This window comes from Acomys russatus, chromosome 12, assembly GCF_903995435.1.
Source record: "Acomys russatus chromosome 12, mAcoRus1.1, whole genome shotgun sequence".
Classification (NCBI taxonomy): Eukaryota; Metazoa; Chordata; class Mammalia; order Rodentia; family Muridae; genus Acomys; species Acomys russatus.
In genome coordinates, this window is record NC_067148.1 from 56,091,547 (window position 1) to 56,106,308 (window position 14,762).

General features: G+C 46.6%; 1 protein-coding gene across 1 annotated transcript in view; it reads left to right on the top strand.

The window, feature by feature from the left end:
• The window catches only part of Lama1 (laminin subunit alpha 1), a 123,387-nt gene that overhangs the window by 32,748 nt on the left and 75,877 nt on the right, over positions 1-14,762 (top strand). Inside the window, exons 4-7 of the mRNA XM_051154463.1 lie at positions 10,018-10,260; positions 11,695-11,874; positions 13,325-13,414; positions 14,582-14,699. Coding sequence (XP_051010420.1) covers positions 10,018-10,260; positions 11,695-11,874; positions 13,325-13,414; positions 14,582-14,699 — 631 coding nt within the window. The remainder of the gene's footprint in view (positions 1-10,017; positions 10,261-11,694; positions 11,875-13,324; positions 13,415-14,581; positions 14,700-14,762) is intronic.

The window sequence follows — 14,762 nt, forward strand, 5'->3', positions numbered from 1 at the left end:
TTAAAGGGAATTAAAAAAGAAAAATTCCAGTCACTGATAATGCACTGCCCTTTTGGTGGATAGAGTGACTGAGGCAATCCAACTGTAAACCTTAGTTCTGATCAGACCATAGGGATGGGCTCACCAGTGGCTGGGCAGGCTGTTGGTGGCGGTGCATCTCCCTGTGACATCTGTGCATGCATAAGGTCATGAAGCAGTAATGCTGCTCATCCAAGGGCGATGCTCATACATGATAGTGCTTCCACGAGATTATAACGGATCTGAAACCCACCCAATGCCCCATATTCTTTGTTGCTCCCTTTCCTTCATCCCTAGTCATGTTTGGGTTTATATGTTCCCTGCACTGTTCAGTACAATAACGTGTTGACAGAGAAGAAGCAGTCGGCTGAACCCCAGGAGTGAGTGGGCAGCAGACAGCACCACACGGGGACATGTGAGCACACGCTGGGGTCCACAGAACCGCCCGATGACATGTTTCTCAGGATGCGTCCCAGCATGTGTGACTGTGCTTAGTGAAAGGTGCCTTTGCTCTGGCCTCCACCTCAGCCTCGCTAAGACATGGAGACGAGGCCTGGGAAACGCTGGGATCAAGTTTTAGAGCTGCAAATAATTAGCTGGGTGGCACAGCTGTACAAACCGAGATGTCCTGGGAAAGCTGGGGAGGCCGTGAGCTCACTTTCCGGCTGAAGCCACGACTGCGGCGCGCTAAGCCTTCTTAGGGCTCATAACGGCCAGAGCATGTTTATAATAGTTTCTCTTGTTATTTTTTAAGTTAATACACTCTCAGCTTTCAGACTTATAGGAGATTGGATGGAGGTATAAAGCATTTCTGTGGAGCCTTGGTACCACAGTGCTTGGGCCAGATTTGGGCTTTTCCAGCCATCCTCTGCACTGGTCTCTTGACCTCAGCTCGCTGGCTTGTTGGCTTCTGTAGACGGCCCTGCCTGGACACACTATACCCTGTTTATTTCAGTGCACACTTCTCAGTCTTCCGTGGGAAGCTCTATCTTTGCACCTCACTCACTTTCATATCCCCACATTCTCTTTATCTTTCAGAGTTTGTTTGCTGTTGTAAAGTATACAGAATATAGAGTTTACCACCCTACCATTCAAAGTGTGGCATTCAGAGGCACTTAGTGTATGCAGTGTGTCATGGGGTGCCCCACCCCACAACCCTATCCTCTTTATCTTCTTCACTTGGCAAACACTAACTCTACTTTACTCTCTCAGTCTTGGGCATGACAGCAGTGGTCCTTTTCTTTTTTATTTCAAAAAGCATATTATCTTTATTTATGTGTTTATATGTGTGGTGTGGGCACATGCACATGGGTCTGGGTGCCCGTGGAGGCCAGAGGTAAGGGATTGCCCGGGAGCTACAGTTGTGGGTGAGTGCCAGCCACGTGATGTCAGTGCTGCGGACTCAGCTTGGGTCCTCTGCAAGAGCATTTCTCGACCATTCATCTTTCTATGAATCTGACTATTCCAGGCATCCTATCAGTAGAATAGTACTAATTTTATCATTCTGTGTCTGGCCCACTTCCCTTAGCATAGAGACTCCAGGATTGCCCATGTTGCAGACTGTATCAAAATTTCCTCTTTAAGACCAGATAGCTTTCTATTGTATGTATTTCCAAAGTTTCACCCAATCAGTCATCCGTGGGTGGACATTTGGGTTGTTTCCAACTCTTGGCTATTCTGAATAATGCTGCTATAAACACTGGTGAATAAATAACCTTTTGAATCAACCCATTCTCTCCCAGGCACGTACCATAATTGGAGTTGTTGAACCATATGGTAATTCTGTCGTGTGATTTTTTTTTTTTTTTTTTTTTAAGGAACACTATGCTATTTTTTTTTTTTTTTTGTAGTGGCCCACTATTTTATATTTCCACCAAACTTGTTTTTAGATTTAAAAAAATATTTCCTACATATTGAACACTCTATCATATTAGTATCTTTTGTTTTGTTTTGTTGAGCTTTAAATGTCCTGATTTGTCAGCTCAGTGTCTGGCAACTTTCAGATGCTCAGTGGAGTGAGATGTCTCAAAATGAAAGGAGAACCTCCCCATGGGATTCAAATGAAGAACTCATATCCAGGGAGAAATCTCACTTGCACAAGAAGGGACTCTCTGATCGCTCCAGTGCAAAAACTGTTAATGATTCAGTCAGTGACCAAAGGAAAGAAAACACACCGTTATGGTTCCTAGGAGCAGTAAATGTGTAACTCACAGGGAGATGTTTCGTGGAGTTCCTTCAGTAGAGATCGCCCCAGCTCTGCCTGACAGTGACTTATTTCGGTCTGTGAGGCTTTCGCAGTGGCGTGTTTTCTTTGGAGGAGAGGTGCTGAGGAAGGATGAGGCCCTCAGCCTTTCATCGCTGCTATGTCTGTAGGACCAGCTCCAAGTCAGTGTGCGGGCCAGGGGATGCTGAGCAAAGGAGCAGGGCTCTCAGCCTGCATTCCCTGCACTGAGACTGGAGGGCGGAGGCAAGCCTCCTCCTTCTCCCGTTGGGAAGAGGTTGTCCAAGGGTTGGAAGGCCCTCTGTTGCCTTCTGGTTCTTTCTCACTCATGTTTTAACTTTTCAGGCAGCTCGTTGGGACTGCTTGCTGGCATCTCTCTGCCCTGCTCTTTTGACTTTTACACAGTCATTACTACTCTCTCTCTCATGAGTCCCAAGCATCAGAGTCCAATGCCATGATCTTCTGTTGCTGCTGGCTCTGCCCTGCCTTGGTTTAGGATTCTCAGTAGTCTAAGAAAACGGCCATGGTATACCGAGGCCTTTGAGAGGGACACGGCACCTTTCGAGGCTCCCTCTGGCTCTCTATACTCAGGCTGCATAGCCTGCTTTAGTGTCTACATTCCACCCTGTGGCCCCGTGGTCTGTTCCTCTCTGCCCTTGCCTTGTGGACCTCTTATCTAGACACCTGTTTTCACACTCAACATTTGGTTTTTATTGTTGTTGTTTTGTTTGTTTGTTTGTTTGTTCGAGACAGAGTTTCTCTGTGTAGCCTTGGCTGTCCTGGACTTGCTTTATAAACCAGGCTGGCCTCGAACTCACAGCGATCCCCTAAGTGCTGGGATTAAAGGTGCGCACTGCCACGGCCCGGCCATACTCAACATTTTGATGGAACTTCTCTGACCACCACACCTCTCCAAACTGGATTGAACCTCCCCTGCAGCATCCAAATACCCTTCCATCCCCTCTCGTTCTCCCTGTGCCTCAGGCAGCCTCATCCACAGACAGCAGACCCTCAGTGCGGCTGCTACATCGGCGGTACCAACTGCAGCCTCTCTCACCGAGCAGCCAGCCAGTGTTTGTCAGGAGACACTTGATGCCTCCTCACTTCAGTTTCTAGCATCTTTGCAGGCCACTTACTTCACTGTCCACTGCCGTGGTCTCCCCTGCCTTTCTCACAGAAAAGCAATTCCAGTTCTCCTCTAGGGAAGAGTGGGCTTGCTGCGCTGGAGCTCCTGAGTGCCTTTGTTAAAGGTACAGGCTATTCTCAGGATGCTGATTGACCCAATCACAGGTCAAAGCGTTGAAGGCACCTACCTGTGTCCACTCAACAGTGAGATGGGAGAAAACGTGACTGCCTGGAAAGCATCCGGATGAGCCACAGCCTGCAATCTTGCTTTCTTCTTCTTCTTCTTCTTCTTCTTCTTCTTCTTCTTCTTCTTCTTCTTCTTCTTCTTCTTCTTCTTCTTCTTCTTCTTCTTCTTCTTCTTCTTCTTCTTCTTTTCTGAAACACTGAAGGGGACACTATATATTGCTACCTCTGTTTTGAGCAGAGCAAACTGGGAGTTCCGTTACTGAGGAAAAGGAGGTATAATCTCAAAGGTGGAACCTGCGCAGATCCAGCTGGGGACAGGAACAATGCCTCTGTGTGAACAGGTCTGAGACTGGCCTCAGTGCGTGTCACGGCTAGGTTCATCTCACCCCGAGGGTCACTAGGCTATCTTATGGAGCTTTCAAAGAGAGGAGAAAAGGGAAGAGCCCCACAAGGAAACTTTGGTGACATGGAAGGTTCCAGAAGATGTAGGCCAGGACTGAAGAGTACCTGCTTCCCAGCTTTATGGTCTCAGCAAAGTGGCTCAATGTTTTTTTTTTTTTTTTATCTTGAAATAACAAACACAGTTAGTTACCCTCTGGTGGGAGGGTGGGGCAGCTTCCTGCTAGACTCTTTGACGAGGCCTTTCCAGCTGAAGGAAAACAGGTGTACCCCGTGACAGACCACTTTAAAATTCCTTCCCAGCCTTCAGATTACTGATTAAAGCCTACTTTTTGCTTTTTCCACAGGCTCCCATCTCTGAGCCCCCTGGCTGGCTACAGTCTTGGGTGTTTACATATCTCAGCGTGGTTCAAATGCAAAATGTTCCTTGATGTTCTGAGATGTTCTTAAGGGTTTGTAGGGTAAGAGACCTGCATGGTCTGAGGCCGCCAGTCTCCTCACCCCCTCCCAACCTGAAAAGGAAGGAAGGTGTTGGGGGAGGCACCGGACTTTGACCTGTTTATTTCATGTGTTAATAGCCAATGCCAAAAGTGAAAGAAAAACAAACTCAAATTTGTCTCTGCATTTCTGAGGCTAGCTATCTTTTTGTCCTTAACTGTGTAGGCTAGACTTCAGAGAGAAGATTATAGTGAAACAGGCAACCTACTTTTATAGTAATTACTCCTGAGGGATTTTTCTAGAATCAGCATTGTAGGCATGCCTCCCCAGCAAAAGCAGGAGTTCCTGAACTTGCCACGTGGCTTTTTTGTTTGTTTTTTGTTTTGGTTTGGTTTTGGTGTTTTGAGACAGGGTCTCTCTGTGTTAGCCTTGGCTGGCCTGGACTTGCTTTGTAGACCAGGCTGGCCTTGAACTCCCAGCGATCTGCCTGCCTCTGCCTCCCGAGTGCTGGGATTAAAGGTGTGCGCCACCACGCCCGGCTCGCCACATGGCTTCTTATTGCTCTGCCAGAAGCCTGGGCGAAGGATGAGCCTTCTCTCAAGCAATTGCCTCTTCGTTCTTAAATAAGATGCGAATCCAAATGCTGTTTCTACATCTCATAAACCGACAGTTTCATACCCAGCACAGCTTACAGAGTTAGGGATCCTTGAGTGACATGATTCATGGCACCCTTAACTGTTAAGCTGGATGCCTTTTGTCTGTGGTGAGTTTGTGTCCCCTGAGAACATCAGAAATGAAGTGTCCCCTGTCCAGTCACCGTCAGAAGGGCAGGTGGGCCCAAACTCACGTCTGTCATTGGCCGCTGTGGACTCTGTGAGAACACAATGGTATGGGAACCCTGATGGGGAGTGGACCTCTGACCTTGGAAAATAAGGTCACCAATGCTCACAGGTGTCTGCCAGTCAGATGGATTTACTCTATGTAAGTTAAGATTGAGGCTCACAGCAAGATTCCTGTGTGGATTCTGTAGGAAGGCAGAGTCTGAAGTGCTCTTCCAGTGCTTATGTGACACTGCTTGTGAGCCTCCAGTGCTTATATGACACTGCTTGTGTGCCTCCAGTGCTTGTGTGACACTGCTTGTGAGCCTCCAGTGCTTATGTGACACTGCTTGTGAGCCTCCAGTGCTTATGTGACACTGCTTGTGAGCCTCCAGTGCTTATGTGACACTGCTTGTGAGCCTCCAGTGCTTATGTGACACTGCTTGTGAGCCTCCAGTGCTTATGTGACACTGCTTGTGACTCTCCAGTGCTTATGTGACATTGCTTGTGCGCATTCCAGTGGTCATTGACGAAAGTCACTGGGTGGGAATCTGTCATGGAGTGGATTTGGAAATGGCTGAATCAGCTGCATTCTCGTCAAGACAGTGATGACTCAGACTCTGATGGAAATGCTTCCATCAACAGTCTGTGTTCAGCCAGCCTTACACTGAGAGGAGTTTGGTCTCAAACATGTTAGAAAGCAAAACAAAACAAAGCCGGCAAGAGAAGTTTGGGTACTTTATTTGGACAAAGCTTTAAGATTCCATATGTTAGCTGACTCCGACGAGTCTCTGTTGTGTGGAAGATCTGTTTCTCAGCTAGAATTGGTGAGTTAGGACTCTGCTAGTTGAGGCTGCTGTAGCAGGGGCCACGGACCGGGCAAGTTAAAGGAGAGGAGTTTCTCTGTCACTGTTCTGAGTTCTAAGGTCAGGGTGTGTGTCTATCCTAAGTGCTTTGTTTGTCATGTGTGTATATGACGTGTATACAGGTACATGTGTGTGCATGTGTACATGTGTGTGCATGTGTACATGTGTGTGCATGTGTACATGTGTGTGCATGTGTACATGTGTGTGCATGTGTACATGTGTGTGCCTATTACATGCGGAGGCCAGAGGACAGCCTTATTTGTTATTCTTTCAGAGCAATCATCTTTAAATTTTTCAATTTATTTTATGCACGTGAGTAAATGCACATATGTACATGTGTGCACAGTGGAGGCCAAAGGATGACCTTTCGTGTCATTCCCTCAGGAGCTACCCATCTTAATGTTTTGATATGGTGTCTTCCATTTTTCTGTGCTCATAGTCTAGGGTGGGTTGCCTGGCCAGCAAGCCACAGGTTTTTGCCCAATTCTGACCCTTCCAGTGTCCAAATTACAAGGACACATCATGGTGCCCATGGGACCTAAGGGTCAGATTCAGTTCCTCATGCTTGTAAGGCAGCACTCTGATGGCTGATCTGTCTTCTTAGCCAGCCTCATCAGTCTGGGATTCAGCAAATGAGCTGAGCCTTGGAGCCTAGAGCTCAGACTGTGTCCACCTCTGCCTCCTCAGAGCAGGGCTGTGATCGTGTTTGACGCCAACTGTCTTATGATTTGCTTTTTTGGTTTGTTTTGTTCTGCTTTTTAACGTGAATTCTGGGGATTGAATTTGGACCCTTGTGCTTGCGCAGACAGTGAGCCCTTCCTGAGCTATGTCCCGAGTCTTTCAGTACTTCTTGTAAGGACATCGGGTCTCAGTGAGTCAGTCACCTTGTATTTCAAAGGCCTTATCTCCAAACACAGTCCCAGTCAGAGGTAAGGGGTGAGGAGTTAGGACTTTAACACAGGAAGTCTGGGGAGGGAGTGCATAACTCGGCCCCAGAGGGGCTGCAGGGGACACAATTTATATTTAGACTCTTTATAGTATCCCTTTCCTCCTTGTCAGACCTAGAGCTCAGTCCGGTCTTCGTTTCTTTTCTGGTTTCCCCTTTGGGAGAGCCTGAGAACAGGTTGAAGCAACAATGGGCAATAAGAGAAAGTTGTATTTAGACTCTTTGTAGCATCCTCTTCCTTTTTTTTTTTTTTTTTTTTTTAATTTTATCAGGACCACAGCCCGCATTCCTCTTTTAGTTTGCTTCCTGGTCTCTGATTTGGGGACCTTGAGGACTATTGAGAGATTGCAAGAACAATGACCTGCTTCCTGATGGACGGGTTTTCATCAGTCTGTGAGTTAGCTCGTCCTCCTGCCTGTGGGCCTGGCCTTTCCCACCATGGCTCCACGCACAGCTCAGCTGTCTGTGCAAAGGCTGGCAGGGGCTCGGGGAGGAATGGGAACTTTGTATTGCTGTACCTGCTAACAGCTGATGGGAAGCATTGGGAAAACTGGGCTGGTCCTCGACAGCCACCCTGAGCTCCTTCCATCCTGTCCTTTATATCTGTAGATGTCATGGCCGAGAGCTAGGAGCACAGACTTCTCGGCTCACTTCTTACAGTGTAGAGCTATGAGGTACTTGGGGGAGTCTCAAGAAGGTTACAAAGCTTTTCTGTGCCCTAGTTTGCTAGCTGAGGTGCAGCAAGCAGTAGCTCTTGTTGTCCTCAGAATACAGTTGTGAGCTTCTAAGAGGCATAGCATCGCCTCTGCAGTTAACTCTTACTCAAGTTAATATTTGTTAGCTGCCTTTTCATGCCCCCCCCCTCCCCTGCCGCCATCTTTTCTGTCCTGCGTATCCTGGTAGAAACCGCAGATGTACCTGGAGCAGTGGCTGTTCCCCATCTTGAGATATGAAGCTGGTTTGGAGGTAGATGTAGAGGCAGCGTGTTGTTGCTGCTGTTTGCTGCTACTGTTGCTGCAAAAGAGAGCTCAGTGCTTGGGTGCTGCTTAGGGGTCAGGGCTTGCTCCCGGAAGGAGTCCTAGCTGAAGGCTTGAGGACTTGGAAGGAGAGTGCCAGGATTCGTGTGGAAACCTGCAGCGATGGTTTCCAAGCGTGAAGCAGGCGCAGAACCAATCCTGGGATGGTTTGGGATTATATGAGATGAGAGATGACCACGCTCTTCACAGGCTTGTGGTGAGCCTGCTGTTCACCTCCTTCTCAAGTGTGAAAATGGAACCATGAGTGTAAACACATTGCATGTTGGTGTTTCTGTCACTGTCCAGTGAGTTGCCTGATCACCATGGTACTTCTGCTGAGTCTGGTTTTGTACACAGGTGGAGAGTTGTCAATGTCCCCCATGCTCATCAGTTCTTCTCTTGTGGTGATGAGCAAACAGGAGAATGTGCTTCTCTGTCTTCATGTATCAAACCATCTTGCTTCTGATCCTCTTGAGGTGTGGTGATGGCCTTACAAAGGGACATATCACACACACACACACACAGCCAGTGTCAGGCACCCATGGCATTGGCAGGCTAAGCTCTGCCAGGGAACATCTCATGTAGGCGAGCAGTTGTTTGTCATAAGGAGATAGGATTGCTGTTCCACAGATTCCTTAGGAACAGTAGATGCACAGCCGGTGTGTGATGGGTCAATTCTGAGGAGCTCAAGTGTCCTGAAGTTAGTGAGTAGCAGGTGGGAAAAAGCTAAAGTAAACGGAAGCAAGACGTGCAGAGATGGCAGCTTTATTCCCTATTTTATTCCCTATGTGTACATATGCATACACAAACAGATTTGTGGGTAGCTGCAAACATGCCAAGGTTTTTGTGTAAACATTTACATATATGTTTCATGTATGTAATAATCCATCATTATCCTGAGAGCACTGCTCCAAAGCCTCTTAACAAAGTCCAAACCCACAGACATTGCTTTATCAACTACCTTTCGATGTTGCTGTGACAAAGTACCTCATGGAAACCACTTCTGTCTCCACAGGTGTATGCACTCGCACACAACACACACACACATGTATACACGCATGCACACACACTCACTCGCACACATGTACCCACATCACATACACACATAGATACAAGAAGATTTAGATTCTAGAATTGATGTTTGAGAGTCATATGACAGTGGAATCTAGCATCTTCTCACTAACTCTAGCATAGGACTTGTGACAGGTTTTGAATCAACAGGGAAACAGGCATTATCAGAAAGCAAAGGTTTGGATTTAGCTGTTCTGGTGGACTGTGATGGAGTCTCCTTTTCAACATTGCCTCCGATTTACTGTATGAAATCTATTTCTGTTACTGCCACTAAGGTAAAGTAACACTGCAGTTGTCAGATCCAAGCAGAGGAAGGCACTGGAAACAACAGGGCAACCCCACATTGCTACGAAAGATGTCAGAGGTAACAGCTAATTAAGCATGTGCTTTGCTGCTGTTGTTCACCTTGAAAACCACCACCAGGCGCACCTGCCTCCATGTGTCAGGTGTGAGCAGTTATGCTCAAAAGCATAAACAGACCCACACAACCGTCGCTCTGGCCTCTGATTCTGTTTTTGGAATTTTACATATTTAATGTGTATGGCATATGACTTCTTGCACACGAACACCATGAAACAACCACCATGTATCTGTAAATCCAAAGTTACCGTCTTTGTGCGTGTGGTCAGGGCACAGAAGGTTTCTCTGTTTAGTAAATTCCAACAGAGGACAGGATTGTTACCGTAGCAACATTGTTATACATCGGACCGGGATGCTTTGCCCGTCCTGCATAAATGAAATTTGTACCCTGTACCCAGAATCCATTTCTTGGTCCTCCCTCTAGCCTCTGGAAGCCAGAGTTCTGCAGTCTGTGTCTATGAGTTGGGCTGTTTTACACACAAGCGTGTTCTTGTGGTATTTGCCGTCTTGTGCTTGACGTGTTGATTCTGGACTGAGCTTTTCTTCATCACAGGTCTTTCAAGTTGCCTATGTCATCATTAAAGCCGCCAACGCCCCTCGGCCTGGAAACTGGATTTTGGAACGCTCTGTGGATGGCATCAAGTACAAACCCTGGCAGTACTATGCAGTCAGCGACACAGAGTGCTTGACGCGCTACAAAATCACTCCAAGACGGGGACCTCCCACCTACAGAGCTGACAATGAAGTCATCTGCACCTCGTATTATTCTAAGCTGGTGCCGCTTGAGCACGGAGAGGTACTGTGTGCCCCGCAGAAGTGGCTCCTTGTCGTCAGAGACCCTCTACCTCAAATGTTACCGTGATGCCCACCATGGGAGCCTGTGTTGACCAGTCAGAGTCAGTCACCCTTAGTTCTGAGGTGTGCGCGTGACCTCCTACCTCACTGTTTAAAGGAGCCTTGACTGGGGTCTGTCTAAGTGTTGGTTTCTTCTCAGCATAAGGTCCCCTCAGTCTTCACTCTGCTGTCCTCTACCCACCATGGAATCTTTCCATGAGACCAGGGCAAGGACGTGTGCTAATTAAATAGAAGTCAGGCCAGGTGTGGTGGTACACACCTTTAATCCCAGTACTCAGGAGGCAGAGGCAGGCAGATTGCTGTGAGTTCAAGGCCAGCCTGGTCTACAAAGCGAGTCCAGGACAGCCAAAGCTACACAGAGAAATCCTGTCTCAAAAAAAAAAAAACAATAAATAAATAAATAATAATGAGAAGTGAGGCACGGCGGCACGTAAGTGTAACCTTAGCACTTGAGAGGTTGGAGCAAGGGGATCCTGAGCTAGCGAAATAAGTAGCGAGGCTCTGTCTTTACTAAAGCACAGATAGATGAAAATCAGAGTGTAAGGGTGCTTGTAAATGTTCTACAGTTCCTCGTTCTCCCCCTTGCAGGGGTGTGGAGGATAGAGCTGCCCACGAGTTAGTGTTCAGTGTACACTCCAGTGAACTCAGAGTGAGACAGAGATAGTCCAATCTTCACCAGCACGGTGAAGCTCGGTGAGTGAACTATGTTAAAACCTCGCAGGTGTTCTCCACGGCAGGATCTGGGCAGGAAGCTAGGCCGCCGCCGAGGTTGACTGAGAGGGCGGTGTCCTTAAGTTTGGGGCATATCCTCCTTACCCTCTCTAGCCTGTTCATGGCGTTCGGGATCTGCTTCTGAGACGCTATACCATAATGTTGGGTATTAAGAGACCCTCGCAGTGCGCTGCTGAGAAAGTTCCAGAAATCTCTGAGGTAGTAGAGTGGGTAACTCGCAAGCTGAGGCAGAATGAGGACCACTGTTTAAGAGTACCTAACACAGGTTAGCTCTGTTTTTAAACAGAGCCTAGATTTTAGATTTATCTTTTTTTGTTTGTTTGGTTTTTTTTGTTGTTGTTGTTGTTTTGTTTTTGTTTTGTTTTGTTTTGTTTTGTTTTGTTTTTTTTGAGACATGGTTTCTCTGTGTAGCCTTGGCTGTCCTGGACTCGCTTTGTAGACCAGGTTGGCCTTGAACTCACAGCGATCCACCTGCCTCTGCCTCCCGAGTGCTGGGATTAAAGGTGTGCGTTACCACTGCCTGGCTAGATTTATCTTTGTAAAGATTCTTTCACAGGGCTTTGGTGTGTGTATGTGTGTGTGTGTGTGTATGTGTTCATGTTGCACATGCATACATTTGACATGTATGTTTGGCTGTGTCCAGATTCACACATCACTCATCAATGGCAGACCAAGCGCGGATGACCCCTCCCCCCAGTTGCTGGAGTTCACCTCAGCACGGTACATACGCCTTCGTCTGCAGCGCATCAGAACCCTCAATGCCGACCTCATGACCCTCAGCCACCGGGACCTCAGAGACCTTGACCCTATTGTCACAAGGCGTGTGAGTACATGGCATGTCCCTGACCTTTGTGCAAAGTTTGTTAGAGGGCACAGCCCATTCCTTATTTCCTTTTGGTTGGCCTCTGGGCTTCCCAGCTACCCTTAGTTTACTGAAGATTATTTTCTGTCATTTGTTACAAAACCTGCTGTAGTGATGGCTCCAGCATCCTTCAGGCCTCACCCCCCCCCCCCTTACCTGTCCCCGCAGTGCAGTCTCCTGGAAAATGCAATGGCCTTTGTCCTACATCTGAGCTTCAGTGACCCAGGCATTTTAATTTTTTTTTTTTTTTTTTACTTGAAATGGTAAAACTTGAGAAATATTTAGGAAAATGTATAACTGTTAAATGTACAGTTCAGTATAAAACGCATGTGTGGACAACATTCATGTGCCTCTCCCATCACTTCAGAGTGAATTACTGGGTTGTGGGGTAGCTGTATGTGTAACTCGGCTACCCTGGTTTAAAAGTCCATTTTAGCCCGGAGCCCTGAGTGTCTCACAGATACCCAGTCTTGTCAGTCAGGCACTGGGCGCTGTTGTGAATTCCATGGCGCCCCCTGGTGGTTGTCATGTGTATTTCTCTGATGATCAGGGCTGAGCCTGTTAGAATTCACCACACACACACACACACACACACACACACACACACACACACGTATATGTATACATACATACATACATACATACATACATACATACATACATACATACATACATACATACATACATACATACAATGCAAAAATACATTTAATTCAGAAGCTGGAACCATAAAGCTGCTAGAAGAAAAGGTAAAATAACATCCTTGGAAACCCATCACATAGCATCCTTCCCGCACATACTGTGTTTACCTAACCAATCCCATGAGACTGAGCAGGTGAATACGAAGAGGAACCTTGGCTTATGGCAAAACTACATGACAAATTGTTTTAGACCCTCTTGGGTCCTCTTGATGAAAGAATTTGAGTACTAATGGTTTGAACTGAGCACCAAGGCTCTATGTGTGTGAAATAAAATTTTCTATGTGCATGTAAATAAGTTTAGTGTTCAGCTCAGGGGCTGAAGTGGGGTGTTTGTGGGATGATGTTTGTGGGGTGCTTGTGGGATGTTTGTGGGATATTGTTGGGATATTTGTGGGGTGTGGGATGTTTGGGTGTTTGTGGGATGATGTTTGTGGTATGGTGTTTATGGGGTATTTGTGGGATGTTTGTGGATGTTTGTGGAGTATTTGTGGGTGTTTGTGGGGTGTTTGTAGGATGTTTGTGAGATGTTTTTGGGATGTTTGTAGGGTGTGAGGTATTTGGGTGTTGGGGGGTGTTTGTGGGATGGTGTTTGTGGGGTGTTTGTGGGATGTTTGTGGGGTGTTTGTGGGGTGTTTGTGGGGCGCTATCATTTACTTCACACCCAAAGAAAGGGGTTCTTGATATGTGTCTGTTACACTGTTTTTCCTTAGTATTACTATTCGATAAAAGACATTTCCGTCGGAGGGATGTGTATTTGCTACGGCCATGCTAGCAGCTGCCCGTGGGATGAAGAAACAAAGGTGAGTTCTAGTGCTTTACAGTTACTGAAACCTCGACACAGAAGTTAGACCACAATGTTTTCCTTCCCTGTTCAAGGCAGACAGGAAGAAGCGTCAAATCAAGTTAAACATTTGAAAATGTAGATAGCCTAATTGGTTTTGGTTTCAGCAAGGTCATCATTTTCCTTCGATCGAAACTAACTAAGTCCCAACTGTGTTGACTGTAGTAAGACCCATTACCGGGGACCAACAACTCCATGATCTTCCATAGTATGCTTAGAAAGTCAGGCAAATAGCATATGCCGATGTAAATTATATTTTCTATGTTTATGATTCCCTTCTTCCTATTACTGTGGGCACTAAGTCAAGAAAAAACAGACTTGTCTATTTGGGTGTAATACTAAGTAAATAATTGGATAACTCTTTTAAAAACATGTATTTACTTCCAATCTTTGGAGTTTGGTCCCTGTTTAAAATAGGAATATTCTGTTTTATTTATTTTACTTATTGTTAATTATGGTTGTTTTATCTTTGCATTGCCTGGGACTGAACTCCGGGTCCTGTGCCTCCCAGGGAAGCACTATACCAGTGAGACCAACCCTCAGCCCATAGTATTCTATGTTAAAAGTATTTTTAACAACTATTTATTTATTTTTTGGGGGTCATGCCATGGCACACAAGGAGAGGTTTGGAGAGCAGCTCAGGGACCACGGTTCCCTCCTTCCATCCTGCGGCTCTCTGGGTGGAACACGGGTCTTCAGGCTCTCTGGGTGGAACACGGGTTTTCAGGCTCGGTGGCAGCATTGTCAACTGGCTGAGCCTCACCTGCACATTTTTCTATTTTTGATCCTGAAAAACATATTGATGAGCATCAGAAAATCATCAAGCAAACAATGGTAGAATCTCTTAGTAGTTAATCAATCTAGTGATAAAGGACTCCCAGCCCCTAAAGTCAATGCATCATTTTAAAGAACGTTCGTGTTAAGCTAACACATATTTTAGTTCCGTTTGTAATCAGGCTGTGTGTGTATCTCCTCCATCAGTAAAATGCCCGGTAACTTGACAACATGACACACCCCCAGCTCCCACATGTTGGCTTCATGGGCTCACTCTTTTCCCTTAAATAAAATTAAGAAAAATACAAGGTCAGATTTTGAGCTTCTGTTTTTGTATCCCTGCTTTGCTTAGCGACTGCAGTGTCAGTGTGAACATAACACCTGTGGCGAGAGCTGTGACAGGTGCTGCCCTGGCTACCATCAGCGGCCCTGGAAGCCCGGAACCATCTTGTCGGGTAACGAGTGTGAGGGTGAGTACACGTGCTGCTTAGAGAACGAAGGCTCCGGCTTTACATGTTTTGGCTCATGGCACC